The sequence below is a fragment of the Scyliorhinus torazame genome, chromosome 3, assembly GCF_047496885.1.
Source record: "Scyliorhinus torazame isolate Kashiwa2021f chromosome 3, sScyTor2.1, whole genome shotgun sequence".
Classification (NCBI taxonomy): Eukaryota; Metazoa; Chordata; class Chondrichthyes; order Carcharhiniformes; family Scyliorhinidae; genus Scyliorhinus; species Scyliorhinus torazame.
Window position 1 is genome coordinate 50,315,008 of NC_092709.1, and position 27,949 is coordinate 50,342,956.

Consider the following 27,949-nt stretch of genomic DNA (forward strand, 5'->3'; position numbering starts at 1 on the left):
TATGCTTCTTTATCCTTTGTCTTAATTGTATGGCAGGATTGGCCTTTGTCTTTTAAACAGCCATTTCAGAACTTCTTAGCTCAGCAGATCAAGGTTGATGTATCAGAAGAATTATTGTCATTTCCTGCCTCTTTGTCTACATCTAATTGATTACACTGCACTTTTTCCCCTGGGATTCCTGAACCCTGTGACTTAGTCATAGCACAGAAAAGACCCTTCAGCCCATCGAATCTGCGGCAGTCAAAAACAACCATCTTTCAGGGCGGCACGCGGCACAGTGGTTAGCACTGGGTTTGGATCCCGGCCCTGGGCCACTGTGTGGAGTTTGCACATTCTCCCCGTGTCTGCGTGGGTTTCACCCCCACAACCCAAAGATGTGCAGGTTAGTGGATTGGCCCACGCTAAATTGCCCCTTCATTGGAAAAACAAAACAAAAAAAACAACCATCTTTCACATTGTCTTGTAACTTTCTTTTTCCGGTTTTCTCCAAACTGATCCAAACTAAACTCCTTTGTTATTTACAAGAATTGCAGGAACTGTAAAATGGCTAAATTGAATTTGAAGTGAATTGCTTGGGAAATACTTACATTTGGATGGATCAGTTTATAATTTCTATATTTAATCCATGCACATAACATTAAAAGTAACATTCGCGACACACAAGTGCCAGGCAATGACCATCTACAACAAGAGAGGATATAATCATCGCCCCTTGTAATTCAATGGCTTTGCCATTGCCGATATCCCACTATCAACATTCTGGGGGGTTAGCGTTGGCCAGAAACTGAACTGGACTAGCCATATAAGTACTGTGGCTACCAGAGAAGCTCAGAGGCTAGGAATCCTGCAGCAAGTAACTCACTTCCTGACTCCCCAAAGCCTGTCCGCCATCTACAAGGCACAAGTCAGGAATGTAATGGAATACTCTCCACGTGCCTGGATGAGTGCAGGTCCAATAACATTCGAGAAGCTCCGCAATATCCAGACCTAAGCAGCCTGCTTGCTTGGCATCCCATCCATATTACACATTGATATTTTAAAAACATTTACTCGCTCCAGCAGCGCACTGCGGCTGCCGTCATAAATGGGATGCAACTGCCACTCCTCTCAGAGGAATCAAATCTAAAATCTGGACTGGTAACCCTGAACGTACCATCAAAGAAAGTGCAGCAAAAGGCCTCTGTCGGAGGGAAACAAAAGACCTCAGAGGGCATCAAAGCTCCAGAGAGAGGGAAAGAGACTACAGAGCAAGGGAGACAGAAGACAATAATCAAGTAAACCACAAAATGATTGCCAACCACCATCCATGCAATGCAGTGCACAAGCCAAAGGTAAATGGAAAATGTCCACATCAGAGCTGAACTGGAAGGTTTGAACCACATGATTCAAGATGAATATGTTTTGTTGAATAAGCATAATAAACTGATGTCCACAATGAAACAAATTTCAGAGATGACACAGAGACAATAGGAGGAAACAACGATCCTCAATTCCACAGTTGGCAAAACAAAAGCGGTGATTAGAAAACTCAACCAGAAGTACAGCCAGGTAAAACGGCAAGCAGAAAAGGTGTGCAAAGAAGTTGAAATCCTGGACTTCCGGTTGTGGCGATGACCAGCTAAGCCGCACGTTTCAGCGGCTCCAGCTCGAACAGACCTTCGGGCTCTTTTAAGAGCCCCAACGGGGAATTTTTTCAGGACGAAACCCGGTGTGGGGTGAGACAACAGGGAGCCCCCCCCAACGAAAAAGAAAAATATCGGCGGCGGCGGCCAGATCGCGAAGAATCCTCGAGGACAGGGGCAGAAGGAAAAAGGAGCAAGATGGCGGCGGAGAGAGCCCAGGCGACATGGGGGCCGGACGCCAAGACGAATTTTTGAGACGGTGTGTGGAGCTGCTTAAGAAGGAGGTGCTGGCCCCGATGCTACAAGCAATTGAGGGGCTTAAGGAGGCACAAAAGACCCAGGAGATGGAGCTCCGCGTGGTGGAGCAGAAGGTGATGGACAACGAGGACGGGATCCTGGGCCTGGCGGTCAAAACGCAGACGCACGAGGCGCTCCACAAAAAGTGCATTGAAAGGATTGAAGTCCGAGAAAACAGATCATGGAGAAAGAACCTTCGGATCCTGGGTCTCCCCGAGGGAGTGGGAGGAGCGGACGGCGGGGCTTACGTGAGCACGATGCTACGCTCGCTAATGGGAGCTGAGGCCCCCTCGGGCCCCTTGGAAGTGGAAGGGGCCCATTGGGTCCCTGCGAGGAGACCAAAGGCGGGAGAACCACTTAGGGCGACGATCGTGCAATTTCATCGCTTCAATGACAGAGAGGTGGTTCTGAGATGGGCCAAAAAGGTACGAAGTAGTAGATGGGAGAATGCGGTGGTACGGGTGTACCAGGATTGGAGTGCGGAGGTGGCAAGAAGGAGGGCGAGTTTTAATCGAGCCAAGGAGGTGCTACACCAGAAGAAGGTGAAGTTCGGGATGTTGCAGCCGGTGCGACTGTGGGTCACGCACCAGGAGAGGCATCACTACTTCGAAACGGCGGAAGAAGCATGGACCTTCATTAAAAACGAGAAACTGGATCAGAACTGAGGGACTGATGTTGGAGGGGAAACGACAATGCTGATGTATATAGAGATGTAAATTGGGGAGGGGGGGACACTAAGAAATGTGGGCGCCGGTGGGGGGGAAGAAGAGACATTGGCGGGGGATGGGGAATGGGAGTGGGGCGGCAGAGGGAGCTGCGCCACGAGGGGCGGGACAGCTCTAGAGAACATTGGGCTTATTGTTCTTGTTCCTGCGCCAGAAAGATGATGGCGGGAAGATAGGCGCAAGGTAGATGGGAGTTCCCCACACGGGGGGGGTCAAGGAGAGAGCGGGAGAAGCCAGGGTCAGTTGAAGTCAGCTGACTTTCGGAAGCAATATGGGGGGAGTAATCATGCTAGATGGGGATCTAGCGGTGGGGGGGGGGGGGGGGGGGGGGTGGGCGGGGGTAGGATAACTGGGTTGCTGCTGCAGGGATCGAAGAGGAACTGGTAAAAGAAAAGGTGGTCGGGGCGGGAATGCGCCGCCTGGGGAACGGGTGGGTGCGCGGAACCGGGACGTGGGACTGGCCTAGAGAGGGTGATGGCTAGTCGACAGGGGAGGGGGGCAGGCAGCCCCCCAGTTCGGCTGATCACGTGGAACGTGAGAGGCCTAAATGGGCCGATTAAAAGGGCCCGAGTGTTCGCGCACTTGAAAGGACTGAGGGCAGACGTGGCCATGCTTCAGGAGACGCACTTGAAGGTGGCGGACAAGGTTAGGTTAAGGAAAGGATGGGTGGGACAGGTGTTCCACTCAGGGCTGGATGCAAAGAACAGAGGGGTGGCCATACTGGTGGGGAAACGGGTGTCATTCGAAGCTAGGAACATTGTAGCAGACAGCGGAGGCAGATATGTGATGGTGAGTGGCAGACTGGAGGGAATGGAGATCGTGTTGGTTAACGTATATGCCCCGAATTGGGATGATGCGGGATTTATGAAGCGGATGCTGGGACGTATCCCGGACCTGGAGGTAGGAAACCTGATAATGGGGGGGGACTTCAACACCGTGTTGGACCCAGGGTTAGACAGATCTAGATCTAGGACCAGAAGAAGGCCGGCAGCGGCCAAGGTGCTTAGGGGGTTTATGGACCAAATGGGGGGAGTGGATCCGTGGCGATTTGTTAGGCCGATGGCCAAAGAGTTCTCCTTCTTCTCCCATGTTCACAAGGTGTACTCCCGGATAGATTTCTTTGTTTTGGGAAGGTCACTGATCTCGAGGGTGGAAAGAACTGAGTACTCAGCCATAGCGGTTTCGGATCATGCCCCACACTGGGTGGACCTGGAACTAGGAGAGGAGAGGGAGCAGCGTTCACTCTGGCGACTGGATGTGGGATTACTGGCGGATGAGGGAGTCTGCGGAAGGGTGCGGGGATGTATCGAAAGGTACCTGGAGGCCAATGACGACGGGGAGATCCGAGTGGGAGTAGTATGGGAAGCACTAAAGGCGGTGGTCAGAGGAGAGCTGATCTCCATCAGGGCCCACAAGGGGAAAATAGAGGCCAAGGAAAGGGAAAGACTACTGGGGGAGATTTTGAGGGTAGATAAAGAATACACGGAGGCCCCGGATGAAGGACTATACATGGCGAGGCGACGACTGCAGACGGAGTTCAACCTGTTGACCATAAGGAGGGCGGAGGCACAGTGGAGGAAGGCACAGGGGATGAGATATGAATATGGGGAAAAGGCGAGTCGCCTGTTGGCCCATCAGCTGCGAAAGAGGACAGCGGCGAGGGAGATAGGGGGAATTAGGGATGAAATGGGAGCTACGGTGCGGAGAGCAGGGAAGATAAACGCGGTGTTTAAGACCTTTTACGAGAGACTATATAGGTCCCAACCCCCGGAGGGAAAAGAGGCGATGCGGCAGTTTTTGGACCAATTAAGGTTCCCGAGGGTGGAGGAGCAGGAGGTGGAAGGCCTGGGGGCGCCGATTGGGGTGGACGAGGTTACCAAGGGGCTGGGGAACATGCAGGCAGGGAAGGCCCCGGGACCAGATGGGTACCCGGTGGAATTCTATAGAAAATATGTGGACTTGTTGGCCCCGCTGCTGGTAAGGACCTTTAACGAGGCCAGAGAAGGGGGGACCCTACCCCCGACAATGTCGGAGGCGACGATATCGCTAATCTTGAAGCGGGATAAAGATCCGCTGCAGTGCGGGTCCTATAGGCCTATCTCACTGCTAAATGTGGACGCCAAGTTGCTAGCAAAGGTGCTGGCAACGAGGATAGAGGATTGTGTCCCGGGGGTGGTGCACGAAGACCAGACAGGGTTCGTAAAGGGGAGACAACTAAATGTGAACGTGCGACGGCTATTAGGGGTGTTAATGATGCCCCCAGCAGAGGGGGAGGCAGAGATAGTGGCGGCAATGGATGCAGAGAAGGCATTTGATAGGGTGGAGTGGGAGTATCTATGGGAGGTGCTGAGGAGGTTCGGGGACGGGTTTGTCAGCTGGGTTAAACTCCTCTATGGGGCCCCAACGGCAAGTGTGGTCACAGGTCGGCAAAGGTCGGAGTATTTTCGACTACACAGGGGAACAAGACAGGGATGCCCGTTGTCCCCATTACTGTTCGCGTTGGCAATTGAACCACTGGCCATAGCGCTGAGAGACTCCAGAAAATGGAGAGGGGTGATTAGAGGGGGAGAGGAACACCGAGTGTCACTCTACGCGGATGACCTACTGCTGTATGTGACGGACCCAGTGGGGGGATGACAGAGGTCATGCAGATATTGAGGGAGTTTGGAGATTTCTCAGGATATAGGCTTAACATGGGAAAGAGTGAGCTTTTTGTGATACACCCTGGGGACCAGAGTAGAGGGATAGATGGCCTACCGCTAAGGAGAGTGGAAAGAAACTTCCGATACCTGGGGATTCAGATAGCCAGGACCTGGGGAACCTTACACAGACTCAATCTGACACGGCTGGTGGAACAAATGGAAGAGGATTTCAAAAGGTGGGACATGCAGCCGCTGTCACTGGCGGGCAGAGCGCAGGCAATAAAGATGATGGTCCTCCCGAGGTTCCTATTTGTGTTCCAATGTCTCCCTATACTGATCACTAAGGCCTTCTTTAAAAAAATAGATAGGAGCATCACGAGCTTCATGTGGGCAGGGAAGGCCCCGAGGGTAAGGAGGGGGTTCCTACAACGTAGCAGAGACAGAGGGGGACTGGCGTTGCCGAATTTGGGTGACTACTACTGGGCCGCCAACGTGGCGATGATTCGTAAATGGATGATAGAGGGAGAGGGAGCGGCGTGGAAAAGGTTGGAGATGAAGTCCTGCAAAGGGACGAGTTTAAAAGCGCTGGTGACGGCGCCACTACCGCTCTCCCCAAAAAAATTTACCACAAACCCAGTGGTGGCGGCAACATTAAGTATCTGGGGGCAATGGAGGCGACAGAGGGGTGTGCTGGGAGCCTCGGTGTGGTCCCCGATCAGGAACAACCATAGGTTTGCCCCAGGGAGGCTGGACGGAGGATTCCAGAGCTGGCACCGGGTAGGACTCAGGAGAGTGGGAGATTTATTTATAGACGGGACGTTTGCGAGCTTGGGAGCGCTTGAGGAAAAGTATGAGCTGCCCTGGGGAAATTTCTTTAGATATATGCAGGTGAGAGCGTTCACGAAACAACTGGTGAGGGAATTTCCGCTGCTCCCGACACAAGGGATCCAGGACAGGGTGCTTTCGGGGGTGTGGGTCGGGGAGGGCAAAGTGTCAGAGATATACCGGGAGATGAGAGAAGAGGGGGAGGAGTTGGTGGGCGAACTGAAGGGAAAATGGGAAGAAGAGCTCGGGGAGGAGATTGAGGAGGGTTTGTGGGCTGATGCCCTAAGCAGGGTAAATTCCTCTTCCTCGTGTGCCAGGCTTAGCCTGATCCAATTTAAGGTGCTGCATAGAGCACACATAACGGGAGCAAGGTTGAGCAGGTTCTTCGGAGTGGAGGACAAGTGTGGGAGGTGCGGGGGAAGCCCGGCGAACCACACACATATGTTTTAGTTGTGTCCGGCACTGGAGGGGTATTGGAGGGGAGTGACGGGAGTGATCTCGAAGGTGGTGAAGGTCCGGGTCAAGCCAGGCTGGGGGTTAGCTATATTTGGAGTAGCGGATGAGCCGGGAGTGCAGGAGGCGAAAGAGGCCGATGTCGTGGCCTTTGCGTCCCTAGTAGCCCGGCGTAGGATTTTACTCATGTGGAAGGAAGCAAAACCCCCCGGACTGGAGGCCTGGATAAACGATATGGCGGGGTTCATAAAACTAGAGCAGATGAAGTTTGCGCTGAGAGGATCGGCTCAAGGGTTCACCAGACGGTGGCAACCGTTCCTCGACTACCTAGCGGAACGTTAGAGGGAAGATAGATGGCCAGCAGCAGTAACCCAGGGGGAGGGTGGGGGGGGTCGGGGAGGGAGGGGGGGTAAATTGTTTGGGTTTTTGGAGGGGGAGAGGGGGCGGGGGGGAGTATTACTTCGTGTTATTTGGTTAGTTTACCATGTTAGTTAAACAATGTTATATTGCAGTTATCATGTTACCTTTATTTATTTTTTTATTTGTAAGGGAAAAAATTGCGTTTGAAAACTTTAATAAAATATATTTTAAAAAAAAGAAGTTGAAATCCTAAAAGATTCCTTGAACAATCAATATCTAGCCATGAAAAAAAGTGAGGAGCTACCGACATGATCTGGAAGTCATCAACTCAGCAGAGACTGACTGGTAAAACAAACAGTTTTTAATGCATGAGAACATTGGGTGTCTAGAGGATAACCTGGGTAACTCACAGTTACACATAATTGTGCATGCAAATTTGTCTTTTGTTCACGAGGAAAAGGGGAAGCTTGAATCTTTTGTTCGATACGAAAAAGAGAATGTTTGAGTTTGAAGTGCAAACAGTTCTACATGCCCTACCTGCCATGCAATAGTCATGTGACTATGCCATGAGGCTCTCTCTGGAAGCTGCCATCTTCAGAGCAGTTCAATAAAGATTTCTCACTGAGAAGGCACTGCTGAAGCACAGCGGTCCTTAAACTTGAAACACTGTATCTGTAGATGTCAGATGTTGCTGTCAGTTTCACCCAGTGATAATGGTGAGCATTTACAGTATAGCCATTATTACTACAGTAAGTTCCAGGCCATTATAAACTAAAGAGCTCAGCTGAGTGCTACAAATGGAAAGCACTCCTAAAACAAAATCAATTTTAGCAGATTCAATGTTCAGATTGAATATGAATTATCAGCCTTTTCACAATGACTACGTAAAACTGGCTATTGAGTACCCATAATTTTTTATTTTATATTTTATTTAAAAAAAAAACGCATTTTATTCAAACTTGTATCAAAGTGGGTTACAGCAAATAAACACCCCGGGAAACATTCTTCCCAACAATCAGCTATACAGTTTGTACAAATTTTTCTCCTTTTTCAACCCCTCCCCATCACCCCCTCCCCATCACCCCCCCCCCCCCCCCCCCCCCCCACCCCCTGCGACGAACAGCTCCTCAAACACGGTCACAACCATCCTCCACCCTTTCTCAAATTCCCCTGCTGAGCCCCTTAACTCATACTTTATCTTCTCTAACCGCAGGAAGTCATACAGGTCACCAACCATGCTTCTACCCCCGGTGGAGATGCTGACCGCCACTCCAGCAAAATTCGTCACCGTGCAATCAGAGAGGTGAAGGCCAAGACATCAGCCTTCCTCCTCTCCATGAGCTCCGGCTTCTCTGAAACCCCAAATATCACCACCAAAGGGTCGGGGTCCACTCCCTCCTCCACTATCCTGGCTGAGACCGGGAACACTCCCGCCCAGAATCTTCCCAATTTTTCACAACCCTAAAACATGTGCGCATGATTCGCTGGCCCCCGCCCACACCTCCCACTCTCATCTGCTACCCTCTGAAAGAACCCACTCATTCTTGCCCGAGTCATATGCACCCTGTGCACCACCTTAAACTGTATCAGGCTCATCCTTGCACAAGAGGAGGTCCCGTTTACCCTTCGCAGCGCCTCACTCCATACTTCCCAATTGATCTCCATTCCCAACTCAGCTTCCCATTTTTCCTTGATCTTCACCAGCCGCTCGCCTCCCTGCTCCCCCAGCCACTTATATATATCCCCAATTCTTCCCTCCCCTTCCACATCCGGAAGCAGCAGTCGCTCCAGCAGGGTGTACCCCGGCAATCTAGGCAACCCCTTCCAGACCTTTCGTGCAAAGTCCTGAACCTGTAGATACCTGAACTCACTACCCCTCGGCAGCTCTACCCTCTCCCTTCGCTCCTCCAGACTGGCGAACCCTTCCTCCAAATACAAATCCTTCACCTTGACCAGCCCCACTTCCCTCCATCTCCTGTACACACTATCCCCCCCCCCCCCGGCTCAAACCCACGATTCTCGCACAGCGGCGTTAGCCCCGACATCCCTTCCACCCTAAAATGCCGCCTCAGCTGATTCCATATCTTCACCGTGGACTGCACCACTGGGCTCCCTGAATACCTACTCGGAGCCATTGGCAATGCTGCCGTCACCATAGCCCTCAAACTAGACCCCTTACAAGATTTCTCCTCCATCCTAATCCACTCTACCCCTTCTCCTTCCCACCACTGCCGCACCTTGCCCACATTTGCCTCCCAATAATAATGAAGCAAGTTTGGCAACGCCAACCCCCTCTGCTGCCCCTGCCTCTGTAGCAGGGTCCTCCCCACCCTCGGCACCTTCCCCGCCCATATAAAGTCCGAGATGATTGTGTCCACTTTCCGAAAAAAGGCCTTTGGTATAAAGATCGGGAGAGCCTGAAAGATAAACAAGAACCTCGGCAGAATATTCATTTTCACCACTTGGTCCCTCCCCACCAACGTTAAGTGCAGTGTCTCCCACCTCTTAATATCCTCCCTGGCCTCCTCCACCAGCTTTGTTAAGTTTCACTTATGGAGCGCCGTCCATTCCCTCGCTACCTGAATCCCCAAGTACCTAAACCTATCCCTCGCTGCCGTAAATGGCATCCCCCTAAATTAGCCCACTGTGCCAGCTCATTCATCGGGAATACCTTGCTTTTCCCTACATTCAGCTTGTATCCCGAGAACCCTCCAAACCTCCCCAATAGGCCCATAATCCTTCCCATATTCTCCAATGGATCTGAAACATACAGCAAGAGGTCATCGGCATAGAGCAACACCCAATGCTCCCTCTGTCCCCTCATTATCCCTTGCCACTCTGCCGACCCCCTGAGAGCCATTGCCAATGGCTCTATGGCCAGCGCAAACAGCAGCGGCGACAGAGGCCACACCCACCTCATACCCCTGTGTAAATCAAAGCTTCGTGAGCTCATATCATTCATCCTCACCCTCGCTCTTGGCGCCACATACAGCAACCGTACCCATGCCACAAATTTCGGCCCAAACCCAAACCTTCCCAAAACTTCGAACAAGTACCGCCACTCCACCCGAACAAATGCTTTCTCCGCGTCCATGGACATCACCACCTCTGGTACCAGAGCTCTCGACGGATTCATCACCACATTCAACAGCTGTCTTCTATTACTGCCTGCCCTTCACTAAGCCTGTTTGATCTTCTGCAACCACCCCCGGGACACAATCCTCCATCCTCCCCGCCAACAACTTAGCCAATACTTTCACATCCATGTTCAATAGTGATATGGGTCTATAACGACCCACATTCCACCGGATCCTTCCCTTTTTTTGGGATTAGTGTGATAACTGCCTGCTTCATCGTCTCCGGCAACAGTACCCATAATTTTAAGGCTGTGTTTAGTTGCATACTAATTGAATTAAGTTGGTTTCTGATTGAGCCCCTGAGAGGTCAAGACACCCAAATTTGTTTGGAATGTGTGATTTGATCCTACTTTCTGAGGAATAATTCAATGGCCAGAATTTTCCTCAATATCCGCAAAGACCCATGTCGGGTGGGAAAAGTGGTGTTAAAATTGCCAATGACGACCGCTTTCTCCACCATAGAGCGCGGGACTTGCATGGGTCCCACGACTTTGCTGGCCTCCGATTTTCCTGCCACATCATCAACTCACTCAATGAACTCTCCAGCGCTAAATGCTACGGAAATCATCTGACAATTCTCTGTGCTTATGGTTGCATTTCAGTGACAAAACATGGGAAACACATCCCCTTCCAATTTATGACTATCTTCAAATTTAAGATGAATAAAAATTATTCCAAGTTGAAAATTATTTGGCTCAATGTCTTGGTTCAGAGTTGTGTGCAACTTTGCCAGGAATCCCAAAAGGACCTGTGTTCAATTTTCCCAATCTGTGTGTTGAGTCTGACATTTTCAATCACTGTGGTGTCTGAGCGCATTGACCTTGGGAGCAGAAAAAGGACAGTTAGAGTTTCTGCTCCAAATCGCTATCTACTGACTATACTGGTCGGAGATAATACACTCACTACTGAGGACCAGCCACAAAGAATGGATAGTTGGGTGAGATGTCAAAGGGCATCTGGTGTCCATGGAACCTGTCGACGAAGGAGTCAATCCCTCAGGACAAAATGGGGAAGAATGTTAATTTCCTGCTACACCTGCTAAAATGATTGTCGGTATGATAAATACTAAAAATAATACAGACTGAGAAAAACAACTTAAAGTGGTAATAACAAACCTATAGAACCTGCACAATCAAAGCTGACTCCCCCTGCTGTGAATCCGAAGGCAAGGGAATCAAAGACCAATAAGCAGTATTACAAAATAAATATATTATTATAAACAGAATTATATTTTAAAAATTGTAAGTTACTTCGATTTTTATACATGGCTGAATATTTAATGTAGCTGTTTTTAAAAAGATGATTTTTTGTTGACTTCCTTTACAGGATAGCCACCCCGTTAACCATGGACATGTATGCTTGGACTGGGAAGCAGGCAGTCCTGTACAATGGGATTCTCCTTGTGGGTGTTGGCATTGAATCTATTGTTGTTTTTATGCTGATAAAAATTCTTTCAAAAAGGTAACTGTGCAATGAAACGTTTTGAGTATTTTCCTACATTTTTGAATTTAGATTTTTTACAGTATCCATTTGGTTTGTTTCCTTTACAGATTTGAGGATCGTGTTTTGCTGCTTGGAGGATTTTCTGTACTTTTTGTTAGCTTCTTTATTTTGCTGCCATGGGGACACCAGTACCCCCAAATCCAGTGGACAGGTACAGTTTTATTAATCCTTAAACACTGAAGGAACTAGTAGCTTTTTTAGAGTCATAGAGCTTTACCGCACAGAAAGAGGCCCTCCAGCCCATCTTGTCTGCGCTGGCCATCAAGAACATATCTATTCTATTTTTGTTTTCATTGAACCTTTTATTAGTGCATGTGTATTGTGTGTTCATTGTTATCTTTTCTTTTTAAATTTGCTGATTGTTTTAACTTTTTTGTGAATTTTAATGTTTTTCTTGGCTGTATGCCCAATAAGACATTTTGTTAATTGCTGGAGATTTTCAGAAGTGTAAACAGGAAGTTATTCCGTGTTATTGTTTTTATTCCATTAGTGAAGGGCACTGATGTTAATTATCTTCAAAGTAAGTTTAGCTTAAGAATGAGGTCATGCTGCCTTGGAAAATGGCAAATTATTAACGGGTTTATGCAACTTGGCACAGGATTTAAATTCACAAATACCATGGGGAACTGAGAATAACTTGCTGACCCTATGTTAAAGGAGATCGCCTTGCCAGCAGCAGTTGTGGTAGTCATTTAATTTGTATGAAAGGGGAAGGACTCATGATTTTCACTTGGATTCATCACTACTCAATGGTTGCATGGTTGTCAGTTACTGGCAAGATGTGCTAATTACTGTTCGGGCACACTGAGTTTAGAAGGACATTGTTTCTATAAATGCTGAAACTGCCATTAATTATTAACTTGTACAAAGTTTGTGAGTTCAGCTATGGTTCCAGCTGCTATCTTGAATTTTTGAATCAAATAAATATGTTGTCACATGAATATCAAAATAACCATTAATTTTGATTTGCATCTTAAGATGCATTGGTAACAATGTAAAAGCGCTCAGAAATCCGGTCTTTTCGTGATAGGGGTTGGACGTCTGCTTCAAGGGCAGCACGCTGGTGGAGTGGGTAGCACTGCTCCCTCACAGCACCAGAGACCCGGGTACAATTCCGGCTTTGGGTCACTGTCTGTATGGAGTTTGTACTTTCTCCCCGTGGCTGCGTGGGTTTCCTCCCACAGTCCAAAGGTGCGGAGATTGGGTGGATTGGCTATGATAAATTGCCCCTTAGTTTCCAAAGATGTGCAAGTTAGGTTATGGGGTTGTAGGGACAGGGTGGGATGGACATGGGTGGAGTGCTCATTGAAAGGGCCGGTGCAGGCGACTTCCGGTTGCGGCTATGCGGAGCTAGGTCACACATTCGGCGGGCTCCCGCAAAAACGGACTTTTGGGCTCTTTTCAGGGTCCCCAAAGGCACTTTTTCGACGTTTCCCGGTGTGGGAAGGAGTTTATAACAGCTCCTCGTCAGTATATGGCTTCTGCTAGGAGCGGGGCGACTAAAAAGGTGGTGGTGGACCCGAAGAAGATGCGAGGGAAGAAGAACAAAATGGCAACGGGCGGAGACCAGGCAGCGTGGATGCAGTGGGCAGAGGAGCAGCAGGAGGGTATCCAGCGCTGCTTCAGAGAGATTAAAGCGCACCTGCTAGAGCCGATGAAGGCTTCTATTGATGAGCTGCTGGAGACACAGATGGCCCAGGGGGTGGCGATCCGTGAGGCTCGACAAAAGATCTCCGACAACGAGGACGAGATCTTAGGCCTGGCGGTAAAGGTGGAGGCGCACGAGGCGCTCCACAAGAAATGGCAGGAGCGGTTCGAGGAGATGGAGAATCGGCCGAGGCGAAAGAATCTGCGGATTCTGGGCCTCCCGGAGGGGGTGGAGGGGCCGGACGTGGGGGCCCATGTGGTCACCATGCTGAACTCGCTGATGGGAGCGGGGTCCTTCCAGGGGCCCCTGGAGCTGGAAGGGGCCCATAGAGTGCTGGCGAGGAGGCCCAAGGCTAACGAGCCTCCGCGGGCGGTGCTGGTGAGGTTCCATCGGTTTGTTGATCGGGAGTGTGTTCTCAGGTGGGCCAAGAAGGAGAGGAGCAGCAGGTGGGAGAACGCGGAGGTTTGGATATATCAGGACTGGAGTGCGGAGGTGGCGAAGAGGAGGGCCGGGTACAATCGAGCGAAGGCGGTGCTGCACAGGAAGGGGGTGAAGTTTGGCATGTTGCAGCCGGCGCGACTGTGAGTCACCTACAAGGACCGGCACCATTATTTTGAGTCTCCGGAGGCGGAGTGGGCCTTTGTTCAGGCCGAGAAGTTGGACACAGATTGAGGGTCGGGATGGGCGTTTGGGGACTGCGGTTGATATGTTATTTTCTTCTTCGGGGGGGGGGGGGAGGGGGCCTTTGCTTTGCTCCTGGTTTCTTTTTCTCTGTATTTTACTCTTTCGGGTGGTTGGGGCGGGTTGGGCACTGTTTTGGTTGGGTTGGTCGGGGGGGCTCTTGGAGGGGGGTAGGTAAACGGAACAGGGGTGGTGGCCGGCGGTGAGATGGGGCCCCGCGGGGGAGGGGGAGGGGGAGGCCCGAGTCGGACTGGGCCTGTAAAAGGAGCTGCGTCAGAGGTGGCGGGGCCGGGTAGGTGGAAAGCGCAGGCTTTTTCCCGCGCTGAAGACTGGAGGGGGCGGGGCAGGGGCGGGGAAGCGAGGGTTGTTTCCCACGCTTAGAATGGAAGGGGGAGGGGGAGAGCCTATGGATGGGGAACGGGAGAGGAGGGTGTGTCACACAATGGGAGGAGTCGAAGGAGAGGCGGGAGTGGCCGGGGTCAGCAGGAGTCAGCTGACTTGCGGAAGTGCAATGGGGGGGAGTAAATCAGCTGGGATGGGTCCTAGCCGGGGATGGATGGAGGGGAATCGAGTTGCTGCTGCTATGGTCAAGGGGGAGCTGGAGCGATTGGGGGGGGGGGGGTTGAGATGGGAGTATGCCGCGTGGGGAACGGGCCGGGTGTGGGGTGTGGGCGCGTTGCTGGCCGAGGAGGGGTTATGGCTAGTCGGCGGGGGAGGGGGGCGGGTAGCCTCCTGATCCGGCTGATAAACTGGAATGTAAGGGGACTGAATGGGCCGGTTAAGCGGGCCCGTGTGTTCGCGCACCTGAAGGGGCTGAAGGCGGATGTGGTTATGCTCCAGGAGACACACCTGAAGGTGGCAGACCAGGTAAGATTGAGGAACGGGTGGGTAGGTCAGGTGTTTCATTCGGGGCTGGATGCCAAAAATCGAGGGGTGGTGATCTTGGTGTGAAAGAAGGTGTCATTCGAGGTGTCGAGCATTGTGGCAGATAATGGCGGTAGGTACGTAATGGTAAGTGGTAAGTTGCAGGGAGAGAGGGTGGTACTGGTCAATGTGTATGCCCCGAATTGGGACAATGCGGGTTTTATGCAGCGTATGTTGGGTCGGATCCCAGACTTGGAAGTAGGGGGCCTGATAATGGGGGGAAACTTTAACACGATGCTGGATTGCTCCAGGTCTAGGACTGGTAGGAAGCCGGTGGCGGCTAGAGTGCTGAGGGGGTTTATGGACCAGATGGGAGCGGTGGACCCTTGGAGATTTGCAAGGCCGGGGGCTAGGGAATTTTCATTCTTCTCACATGTACATAAGGCTTATTCCCGAATCGACTTTTTCATTTTGAGTCGGGCGCTGATAGCGAGAGTAGAGGATACTGAGTATTCGGCAATAGCCATTTCGGACCACGCCCCGCATTGGTGGACTTGGAGATGGGGGAGGGGAGGGACCAGCTCCCGTTGTGGCGCTTGGAGGTGGGGCTGTTGGCGGAGGAGGAGGTGAGCGAGCGGGTCCGAGGAAGTATAGAGAGGTACTTGGAGACCAACGACGAAGGGGAGGTCCGAGTGGGGATGGTATGGGAGGCGCTGAAGGCGGTGGTGAGGGGAGAGCTGATCTCCATTAGGGCCCACAAGGAGCGGAGGGAGCGGGGGGAGAGGGAGAAGCTGGTGCAGGAGATGGTGAGGGTAGACAGAAAGTATGCAGAGGTGCCCGAGGAAGGATTATTGAGGAAGAGGCGCAGCCTCCAGGCCGAATTCGACCTGGTGACCACCAGGAAGGCGGAGGTGCAGTGGAGGAAGGCCCAGGGGGCGATTTACGAGTATGGGGAAAAGGCAAGCCGGATGCTGGCGCATCAGTTTCGGAAGCGGGACGAAGCTAGGGAGATCTGGGGAGCTAAGGACAGGGGAGGGAGTGTGGTGCGGAGTGGGGTTGGCATCAATGGGGTCTTCAGGAACTTTTACGAGGAATTGTACTGATCCGAGCCCCCACGAGAAGAGGGAGGGATGGGCCGCTTCCTGGACCAATTGAGGTTTCCAAAGGTGGAAGAGGGACTGGTGGTGGGACTGGGGGCCCCGATTGGGCTGGAGGAGCTGACCAAAGGGATAGGAAGCAAGCAGGCGGGGTGGACACCGGGGCCGGACGGTTTCCCGGTCGAATTCCATTAAAAAATATATGGACCTGTTGGGCCTGTTGCTAGTCAGGACCTTCAATGAGGCAAGGGAGGGGGGGGCTTTGCCCCCGACAATGTCCCGGGCACTGATCTCCTTGATCCTGAAGCGGGACAAGTATCCCCTGCAGTGTGGGTCTTACAGACCGATTTCATTGCTAAATGTAGATGCCAAGGTGCTGGCGAAGGTCTTAGCCACGAGGATTGAGGATTGTGTGCCGCAGATCATCCATGAAGACCAGACGGGGATGCGAAGGGGAGGCAGTTGAACGTGAATGTGCGGAGGCTTTTGAACGTTATCATGATGCCGGCGAGGGAGGGGGAGGCGGAGATAGTGGTGGCGATGGACGCTGAGAAAGCCTTCGATAGGGTAGAGTGGGAGTACCTGTGGGAGGGGCTGAAGAGGTTCGGGTTTGGGGAGGGGTTTGTCAGGTGGGTTAGGCTGTTGTATGAGGTCCCGATGGCGAGTGTGGCCACAAACAGGAGGAGGTCCGAGTACTTTCGGTTGCACCGAGGGACGAGGCAGGGGTGTCCCCTGGCCCCCCTGCTCTTCGCACTGGCGATTGAACCCCTGGCTATGGCACTGAGAGAGTCAAGGAACTGGAGGCGGTTGGGGTGGGGAGGAGCATAGGGTGTCGCTCTATGTGGACGTCCTGCTACTATATATGGCGGACCCGGTGGGGGGAATGCCAGAGGTAATGAGGATTCTTAGGGAATTCGGGGACTTTTCGGAGTACAAGCTCAACATGGGTAAGAGCGAGCTGTTCGTGGTTCACCCAGGGGACCAGGAGAGGGGGATTGGCGAGCTCCCACTAAAAAGGGAGGAGAGGAGCTTCAGGTATTTGGGGGCCCAGGTGGCCAGGAGCTGGGGAGCCCTGCATAGGCTTAATTTTACAAGGCTGGTGGAGCAAATGGAGGAGGAGTTCAAGAGGTGGGACGCGTTGCCGCTGTCTTTGGCGGGTAGGGTGCAGTCAATCAAAATGACGGTCCTCCCAAGGTTTTTGTTCCTGTTCCAGTGCCTCCCTGTGTTTATCCTGAAGGCTTTTTTTAGGCGGGTTAACAGGAGTATAATGGGGTTTGTGTGGGCGCGAGGGACTCCGAGGGTGAGAAGGATGTTCCTGGAGCAGAGTAGAGATAGGGGGAGGCTGGCGCTGCCCAACCTCTGTGGGTACTACTGGGCCGCCAATGCGACGATGGTGCACAAGTGGGTGATGGAGGGGGAGGGGGCTGCATGGAAGAGGCTGGAGACGGCGTCTTGTGTGGGTACGGGTCTGGGGGCGCTGGCAACGGCGCCGCTGCCGCTCCCTCCAAGGAGGTATACCACGAGCCCGGTGGTGGCGGCTGCCCTCAAAATGTGGGGCAGTGGAGGCGGCATAGGGGGGAAGTTGGGGCCTCGACGTGGACCCCAATATGGGGGAAGCACCGGTTCGCCCCAGGGAGACCAGGTGGAGGGTTTTCTGGGTGGCACAGGGCAGGGATACGAAAGTTGGGGGACCTGTTTGTGGACGGGAAGTTCGCGAGCCTGGGTGAGCTGGAGGAGATGTACGGGCTCCCCCCGGGGAACACCTTCAGGTACTTACAGGTAAGGGCGTTTGCCAGACGGCAGGTGGTGGGCAGGTGGTGGAATTCCTGCGGCTACTGCCACACACAGTACAGGACAGGGTGCTCTCGTGGGGGTGGGTGGGAGTGGGGAAGATCTCGGAAACTTACCAGGTGATGCAGGAGGAGGAGGAGGCCTCGGTGGTGGAGGTGAAAGGTAAGTGGGAGGAGGAGTTGGGAGAGGAGATTGAGGAAAGGACGTGGGCAGATGCCCTAGTAAACTCTTCCTCATCATACGCGAGGCTCAGCCTCATATAGTTTAAGGTGCTGCACAGGGCACACATGACCGGGACAAGGATGAGCTGGTTTTTTGGGGGTGAGGACTGGTGTGTTAGGTGCTCAGGGAGCCCAGCAAATCACACCCATATGTTCTGGGCATGCCCAGCGCTAGAGGAATTTTGGAAGGGCGTAGCGAGGACGGTGTCGAGGATGGTAGGATCCAGGGTCAAACCAGGCTGGGGGCTCGCAATATTTGGGGTGGCAGAGGAGCCGGGAGTACAGGAGGTGAAAGAGGCCGGTATTCTGGCCTTTGCGTCCCTGGTAGCCCGGCGGAGGATTCTTCTTGAGTGGAAGGATGCGAGGCCCCAAGCGTGGAATCCTGGATCAACGATATGGCGGGGTTCATTAAATTGGAGAGGGTTAAATTCGCCTTGAGAGGGTCGGTACAAGGGTTCTTTAGGCGGTGGCAACCGTTCTTAGACTTCCTGGCAGAACGATAGACATTGGTCAATGGCAGCAGCAACTCGGGGGCGGGGGGGGGTTTACTTTATTTCTGTTTCTGTTATTTACACTGGAGGGTCCAGCGGGGTGTCTATACCAGTTGTGTTAAGTCGGGGTGTTAATGTTAATTTATTATTTATGTACAGGGGGGAGGGGGGTAGGGAGGGTTGCTTTTCTAGACCGTGCTTTGTACTTAACCCTGTTGGGTTCCTTTTTCATTTTGTTATTGATATTTTATGAAAACCTTAATAAAATTTTTTTTATTTTTAAAAGAAAGGGCCGGTGCAGACTCCATGGGCTGAATTGCCTCTTCCTGCACAGTAGGGATTCTAGGATGATTATGGCCTTAGCTCCACTTTCCTGTCTGCACACCAATAACCCTTCACTGCCTTTACAGCCGAATATCCATCTAACCCAGCCTTGAATGACCCAGCTTCCACTACTCTCTGGGAAAGTGAATTCCACATACTAACAATTCTCCGGGAGAAAAATATTATCCTAACCTGAGTCTAAAATGGGAGGCCCCTAATTTTTAAACTCCATGCCCCTAGTTCTAGACCAGGGTTTTTCAAACTTTTTTTTCCCGGGCCCAGCCGACGTTTGGGACCCACGCTGGCTGACCTTCGTGACCCATGCCACGTTCACTTACCTTTAATGTGAAAAGGGAGCCTGCTTGGTCTTCACGATCTCACTCCAATCAGATTCACATAGGAGAGGGCTATGCGCATATCAGGCGCAGAGTTCAGCCAGTTAATTTGTGCCGTCTTCATCTTTGTGAGAACGGAAAGTCCAACCTCGCACATGTAGGTCGCCATGAAGGGCAATAGCAATAAAATGCTTGTTTTACTCAGCAGTGGATACTCTTGGAAGCTGCTACACCAGAATGCTGACAGCTTCATGGGCTTTCGGCCTGTTTTTATCATGCTATCACAGGTCAGGTACAGCAGCTTAGTCTATTAATTTGGGGTCAGCTGTAAGTTAATAACCAACTCTGGGGTCTGAATCTCAAAAGGGATTTTTCACCCATCACTTCTCTTTCAAAATCTGAAACTTCTCTCATTTGCCAGTACCTCCCTGCATATAACACATGAGCTTTGCATCCTTATTTGCATTAGCACAATTGTTAAAATCATACCTCAAGAAATCATCTTTATACTGCTTTGTTCCCGAGTTAAGCTTCTTCTTTGTAGGCTGTTCACCAGGGGTCCCGGAGCTCTGTAAATAGCTAACACTAGCACTGCTCTAGACTCTCCTGAGCAGCTCTCTCCAGTGGATTCTGTTGTGAGATCCTGCCAGTAGGTACACTGCCTGTTTATGCCTCTGGATAGCCCTTACTAGTAAGAAAACCATTAATCTGCAGTCCTCTTGCTTTGTTTCCCAGCAGCTACAAAATGGAAGACACTCTCCTCCGTGATTTGGCACCAAAAGCATGTACATACAGGGTGTGTGACATCAAGTGTACGTGCAAGGCGTGTGAACTGCTCACTGCTGCCGCTTCTGGCCAGAGGACTGCACACAGCCTCATTTCCTTCTTATTTAAAAGGCGGCAGCAGCAGTCATTATGAATAGAAATGCTGGTAGTGGCTGTTGGGTGCTTCTCCCGCAGTCGGGACCACCTTGGGAACGGCGCAACCAATTGCTTCGCAACCCTGCCAACACTTACCCATCACACGGGCTGTGACTCGCACCTTGAAGAGCTCTGTTCTAGATGCCCCATGTAGGGAAACAACCTCTCAGCATCCACCCGGTCTAGTTCCCTCAGGATCTCATATGTTTCAATCTTTTATCTCTCAATCTTTTCACTGCTAGGGATTGTACATTTAATTACAAAGAATCTAAAATTATTGTTGATAAGATAAGAATAATTAAAGATTCCCTACTGTCGAGAAGGGAATTTTGCAGACTGAGAGATGCTTTGTAAACTTTCAGCTCCAGGTCAGAGGAAACCAGCACTATTGATGTCTTACGTTAGGTAATGCTAATAACTGAAAGACGTGGTAGGCAAACAGTATTACAAATATTAATTCTGTCATTCCTGTATCATCCAATGTCACTAAGGTGTGGAACATTTTTACCTTCTGTCAGTCGTGTAATTATATCTATTCATTTGTTACATTTTTTAACATTACTGAAACATAGTCGTATATGACTGCTGTAAAACTGTGATAAGTATGAAACGTTTGTTCCAGTCCCTTGATTCTTCATGACTAATACCATGGGGGATGTACCAGATAAATAAAATAACTGATATATGAGAGAGTATAATTCAGAATCTTGACATATTACTTTCGATTTGTTTATAAGCACCTGACTTTAAAAGGCTTGCGGTGATAGTTCTAGCCTCCCTTTGTGTTTTGTTCATTAGTGACTTTTGCATTTGAAATATTGATTATGTGGGCAGTGATATTAGTCAGCCTCAATAAAGGATGTAAGATACTGGCAGTGAGTTATGAAGCAGTGATTCATTGAGCAGGTCTCATGAGTCCAATTCTGTGTTGAAGTTGATAAAGTTTAGAAATGCTAACAAAGTAAAGGCAGTCTGATTCTTTTTAACTGGTATTGTGAGATGATAGTGCACTTGGTGTTTTTCACATCTAATTAACAAAACAGTTGCACATGGTGTGCGGTGTCAGCTCCAATGTATTCTCTCTCTCACTCCACCCATCCACCCTATCACCACCCACAGGTCACACAGCAGATTGATGGATTATACTGCCGACTGTTCGTTAAATTATTTTAAATAAAAATACATAAATACTATACTTTTGGTGAGCGCATTATGATTAGAATTAATTATGCTATACTGCTGCTAACAATCTTCGACAATAACCTAACCAGTCATTCAAATCCCTAATGTTTATGGAGACAGAATTTGAAGCTGCTATGTCAGTGCCACCATTCTCCAGATATGGGCTGCAGCATAACTTAATTTTCTAGGATAAGCATTATTGTGGAATACAATAAATTCATTAAAAAAATAAATATTTTATTCAGGCATTGGCACAAACAAACAACAAACAGAACAAATGAAAGCAGAAGTGAAATTATACAATGTAACAAAAAAACAACACCCACTTCCCCCCCCCCGCCCCGCCCCGCCTTACTCCGATCCTCCCGTCGTGCCTTCCCCATTTTAACCCCCTTACCCTCCCTCCCCCCTCTGCTGACACCTCAGTCCTCCTGAAAGAACTCAGAGTGAACCCATCGACCAATCCCTCAAGACGAACTTGACCTTTTCCAACCTCAGGAATTCCGGCAAGTCACTCACCCACATCCCCGCTTTTGGCGGCTCCAAGTCCCTCCACCCAAGCAAAATCCATCTCCGGGCTATCAGGGAGGCAAAGGCCTCTCTCGTCCCCTGGACTCCTGGGTCTCCCGACACCCCAAATATCGCTACCTCTGGAATCGGGGCCACCTTCACCCCCAACACCTCGGACATTACGTCCGCAAACCCCTGCAAGAACCTCTTGTGCTTCGGACATGCCAAAACATGTGGACATGATTCGCGTGCCTCCCCGCGCATTGCCCACACCTATCCTCTACTCCCTCACTGAACCTACTCATCCTCGCCACCGTCATATGTGCCCTATGAACTACTTTAAACTGAATAAGGCTGAGCTTCGCACACAATGAGGAGCAGTCACCTTCCACAGAGCCTCCTCCCACGCCCCAGCCTCCACTCCCCCCAGTTCCTCCTCCTACTTCCACTTAATGTCCCCATCAGGGCCCCCTCCCAACCCATCAGCTTCTTGTAGACCTCGGACACTTTCACCTCCCCTTCCCCCTATCTCGATAACACCTTATTTTGCAGCCCCAAGGGCGGCAACCTGAGAAAAGGTGGCACCTCTATCTTCACAAAATCCCGAAACTGCAAGTACCTGAAACCATTCCTCCTGGCCAGCTCTTACTCTTCCTCCAGGTCCTCTAATTTTGCAAAGCTGCCCCCTACAAACAGGTCCCTGAATCGCTCAATCCCTGCCTGCCGCTATCCCCGAAACCGTGCATCAGCCCCTCTGCTGCAAACCTATGATTATCACAGATCAGTGCCCACACTGAGGCACCCTCCAGTCTCAAATGCTGCCTCCACTGCCCCCATACCCTCACGTCCAACACCACACCACAGTGTGGTGGCCGGCGAGAGCGGCAGAGGCGCCGTGTGTAATGCCCTCAAGCTAGTTCCCCTACAAGAAGTTGCCTCCATCAGCCCCCAAACCAACCCCAATACCACCCCCTTCACCACTACCCATTTCCTGACCATAGCGATATTTGCCGCCCAGTAGTGATTCATTATATTTGGCAATGGCAGCTACCCGCCCCCCCCCCCCCCCCCCCCGGCTCCAAAAATTCCCTTCTGACCCACGGGGTCTTCCCAGTCCGTACAAACCCAGAGATCAGCGTGTTAACCTTTTTAAAGAATTACTTCGGAGGGCAGCACAGAGGTGCACTGGTTAGCACTGCTGCCTTGCGGCGCCGACGTCCCAGGTGCGATGCCGGCTCTGGATCACTGTCCATGTGAAGTTTGCACATTCTCCTCGTGTTTGTGTGGGTTTTGCCCCCACAACCCAAAGATGTGTGAGGTAGGTGGATTGGCCACACTAAATTGCCCCTTAATTGGAAAGAATGAATAGGGCACTCTAAATTTATGAAAAAAAAGAATGACTTTGGGACAAATTTACGACAAAAAGAATGACTTCGGGACAAAGACCGGAAGGTTCTGAAATGCAAACAGGAACCTTGGCAGCACCGTGATCTTCACTGTCTGCACCCGTCCCGTAGACAGTGGCAGCACATCCCACCTCTTCAGCCGAGTAAAATTTAACTTATGTAGCTGCACTCAACCCCGTACTACCTGAATACCCAGGTATCTGAAACTCACCCCATGACCTTGAACGGCAGCTCCTCCAACCTCCTCTCCTGCCCTCTGGTCTCAATCAGGAACACCTCGCTCTTTCCCATTTTCAACTTGTACCCGGCCAAAGTCCTCCAAGGTCGCAGTAATGCTGCCAATGCCCCCCAATGGGTCTGAAATATACAACAGGTCGTCTGCGTACATCGAAACCCTGTGCTCGATGCTCCCCCGCACAATCCCTCTCCAGTCTCTTGACACTCTAAACAGCATTGCCCAAGGCTCAATAGCAAAGGCAAAAAGCAACGGGGAGAGCGGGCACCCCTGCCTTGTCCCACGGTGCTGCCCAAAATATCCCGAGCTCATGCGGTTCGTCCGCACACTTGTGACTGCCGCCCTATACAGCAACCGGACCCAGTCCACAAACCCCTGCCCGAACCGCCCCAACACCTCCCACAGGTACTCCCACTCCACTCGGTCAAAAGCCTTTCCTCATCCATCGCCACTGCCACGTTTTGCCCTCCGGGGCATCATAACCACATTAAGCAACCTCCTCACATTTGCCGAAAACTGTCTCCCTTTCACAAACTCCGTTTGGTCCTCACCTACCACCCCCGGGACACAGTCCTCAAGTTGTGAAGCCAACACCTTTGCCAACAACTTTAAAAATAAAAATATTTAGTGTACCCAATTAATTTTTCCCAATTAAAGGCCAATTTAGCGTGGCCAATCCACATAGCCTGCACATCTTTGGGTCGTGGGGGTGAAACCCACGCAAACACGGGGAGAATGTGCAAACTCCACACGGACAGTGACCCAGTGCCGGGATCGAACCTGGGACCTCAGAACCGTGAGGCAGCAGTGCTAACCACTGCGCCACTTTGCCAATAACTTAGCGTCCATTCAAGAATGATATCAGCCGTTAGGATCTACACTGCTTCGGATCCTTATGTTTTTTCAGTATCAGGGAGATAGATGCCTGCAACAGTGTAGGAGGGAGTTCCCCCTCTCCCTAGCCTCTTTGGATGCCCTCACCAGCAACGGCCCCAGGTCCCCCCCAAACTTAACATAAAACTCCACCAGGAACCCATCTGGGCCTGGGGCCTTGCCTGCCTGCATCACCCCCATACTCTCCATCACCTCCCTCAACCCAGTAGGGGCCCCCAATCCCTGCACCAGCACCTCGTCTACCCTGGGAAACTCCAGCCTATCCAGGAACCACCGCATTCCCTCCTCCCTGGTCGGTGGCTCCGACTCAAAAAACCTCCTGTAAAATTCATCAAACACCCCATTCACCCCTACCAAGTCCAGCACCACCCTGCCCGTCCCACCCTTCACTCGACCAACTCCCTCGCTGCCTCCTAAGCTGGTGGGCCAACACCCTGCTGGCCTTCTCCCCATACTCGCATTTTGCCCTCTGGCCCTCCGCAACTGACCTACCACTTTCCCCGTGAACACCAAGCCTCTGCCTTTCCCTCAACAATCCTGCCTCTGGGGCATCCAAATACCTCCTGTCCACCCTCAGAATCTCTTCCACCAGCCTTGCCACCTCTGCCCGCTCCACCTTCTCCCTACGTGCCCGAATCGAGAGAATCTCCCCCCGAACCACCGCCTTGAGTGCTTCCAACAGCGTGGCGGCCGTGACTTCCCCCACGTCATAGAATCATAGAATTTACAGTGCAGAAGGAGGCCATTCGGCCCATCGTGTCTGCACCGGCCCCTTAAAGGACATCCTACTTAGGCCTACACCTCCACCGTATTCCCGTAATCCAGTGACACCACCTAACCTTTTTTGGACACTAAGGGCAATTTAGCATGGCCAATCCACCTAACCTGCACATCTTTGGACGGTGGGAGGAAACCAGAGAACCCGGAGGAAACCCATGCTGACACGGGGAGAACGTGCAGACTCCGCACAGACAGTGCTCCAAGCCGGGAATCGAACCCGGGTCCCTGGAGCTGTGAAGCAACCATGCTAACCACTGTGCCACTCGACGTACCCCCGAATGGCGGCCCTCATCCGCTTGCACACCCCCTCATCTGCCAACAGCCAGCCCCATATCCAGCCTTCCTGCAGATGCTGGGTCCCATCCCCCGGTCCACTCGCAAATCCACCCAGTGCAGCATGTAGTCTGAGACCTCAATCGCCGAATATTCCAAATCGATCCCCCCACCAGCAACGCCTTGTCCACCACAAAAACGTCAGTCCACAGTACACCTGTGCACATGGGAGAAATATGAAACTTCCTTCGCCCTCGGTCTCCCAAACCTTCACGGGTCCACTCCCCCCATACGCTCCATAAACTCCTTCAGCTCCTTTGTCATCGCTGACATCTTCGTCGATCTTGGGCTTGACCAATCCAAGCTTGGTTCAATGACCGTGTTAAAATCCTCCACCCCCATGATCAACCGGTGCAAGTCCAGGTCAGGAATCTTCCCCAGGACCCGCTTCATAAACTCCACATGATCACAATTTGGGGCATAAACATTTACCAGGACCACCGGCAACCCCTCCAGCTTCCCACTAACCATCATGAACCTCACCCTGAATCTGCCACAATGTTCCACACCTTGAACACCACCCGCTTATTCACCAGCACCGCCAACCCCTTTGACTTCATGTACAATCCCGAATAGAATACCTGCCCTACCCATCCTTTCCTCAGCCCCGTCGTTTCCCCAATCTTTAAATGCGTCTCTTGTAGAAAAGCCACGTCCGCCTTCAGACTCGGGTACATGACCATGTGACTGGCCCATTCAGCCCCCTCACGAGCCACGTGACCAGCCTCGGATGTCCACCGTCATCGCTCCCAACTGCGCCACAACGGCCGCACCCTTGTCAGTCCTTTGCCCTCTGCCATTGTAACCTGTGGCGCACCTCGAAGACTCTCCAGCTCCAACACATCTCTTCTTCACGACCCACTCCTAGTTCGTGGATCCATCCACCAGAGGAGTTACACCTTCTGGCAGTCCTACACCTCTTTCCATCCAAAATTCCATCCCCCAGACGGGGAAAGGACTGAAAAATTCCACCTTGAGCGGGAGCTACCAAATGTGCGACCGCTCATTCCATACCACCACCGGAAGTCTCGAATACAATAAATTCATTCACTTCATTATCTGTCACTGTTGCTGTCCTTAAAGGATCTTAGAAATTGGTAGATCTGACTGAATTAGTGGTTTCAGACTTCTATGATTAAAGTTGAAAGATCAAAAAAAAACCTTTGGACCTGCAGGGATATGTCATGCTTCGGACTACTTAATAATATGGGGGCTTCTCACGGCGCCGACAACCTGGGTTCGATCCCGGACCCGGGTCATTGTCCATGTGGAGTTTGCACATTCTCCCCCGTGTCTGTGTGGGTTTCACCCCCCACAACCCAAAGATGTGCAGGGTAGGTAGATTGGCCACGCTGAATGGCCACGCTGAATTTCCCCTTAATTGGAAAAAAAATAATTGGGTACCTTAAATTTATTTGAAAAATTAAATAATAATTGTGCAAAATATTAGGCTGTGAAATAAATAATGGCACTGCTGTCTTATCACCATGGCTAACAACAGGGAGGTCTTTACTCAGTAGATCCATGATGCAGGATGCACCTCTGGTCAGCTGCCAGCGGGAGTCACCACTGTTCCATTCCAACCTGGAAGCTGTTTGATGTATGAAAAATCCAGGCAGAATGCCCTCAAATCCAGGCAGAATGCACTTTAATTGACCAAATTGACTATCTGTCATTAGTGAATGGCTGGGTTTTAAAAAAATATAAATTCAGAGTACCCAATTTTTTTTTTTCAAAATTAGGGTGGCCATTCCACCTAATCTGCACATCTTTGGGTTGTGGGAGTGTAGCCATCTGGGATGGCCACGTCCTGATTACAAAATGGACACTTGCAAAGAATGCAGGGAAAATTGGACAATGCTAAGAAATAAACAGGTGCAAGCTCTGTCTGTTGATTAGAACCTTAAACGCTCAGACAGGACAGAAACTACCAAACAATCTACATACTAATGAGTCATCTCCGGGGACAAAAGGGAAATATTTAGATACACAATGTTAAGGCAGACTCCCCGGCGCCATAAAAAGCTAAGACGAAGCAGACTGACAGTCACCAGGACACGCCCATGCGATCAGGGAACCACCCCTCTATTGGAGGAAAATCGATACAGATGATTGGGAAAGACCCAATTAGTTGAGGCCAAGTTCAAGGCCCACCCAAAAGCGCGTGAAGCCCTTTTCAGTATAAAAGGTATCCCCCAAGGGAGAATCTTCCTCTTTTGGCTTTGGCTCTCACCGAAGAGAGAGACCTGCCTAGCAGCTGCACCAGACCAAGTAAGTCCCAAATCAACGCACGCTACGAGATAGACGCTCCTAGTTGCTACCCTGTAAACAGCTCAACCCAGCAGCCTCAGAACCGAGCAACGGCCATTGTTCCTTTGACTGAGTGGGCACCCGAAGCTAAGTATAGGCTTTAGTAATAGTGGTAGTTTAGTTTGTAGAATTTATGCATGAGTAGATTTGACTGTGTAAATAAATGAGCATTGCTTTTGAACTTACTAACTGGTGTATCGAGTCATTGATCAGTATTCGGTTCTGAACCTTGTGGCGGTGTTGAAAGATACCTGACGACTCTTGAGCAAACGTGATTAAACAGAGTCAAATTAAGAGCCAACCAAAAGTTAGCAACATTTACTGCCGACATCTGACGGGACTCGACTTAGAAGTGGCCTAAC

General features: G+C 51.0%; 1 protein-coding gene across 2 annotated transcripts in view; it reads left to right on the forward strand.

Annotated features, from left to right (window-relative positions):
- Positions 1 to 27,949, forward strand: part of mfsd8 (major facilitator superfamily domain containing 8) — a 108,805-nt gene that overhangs the window by 59,560 nt on the left and 21,296 nt on the right. The window contains exons 9-11 of one of the 2 annotated variants that reach the window (XM_072495667.1): positions 11,388 to 11,522; positions 11,612 to 11,715; positions 19,752 to 20,942. In XM_072495667.1, coding sequence (XP_072351768.1) covers positions 11,388 to 11,522; positions 11,612 to 11,715; positions 19,752 to 19,939 — 427 coding nt within the window. In that variant the 3' untranslated portion in view covers positions 19,940 to 20,942. Of the gene's footprint in view, positions 1 to 11,387; positions 11,523 to 11,611; positions 11,716 to 19,751; positions 20,943 to 27,949 lie in introns of those variants that run through there. The other variant, XM_072495664.1, reaches the window with a different exon arrangement.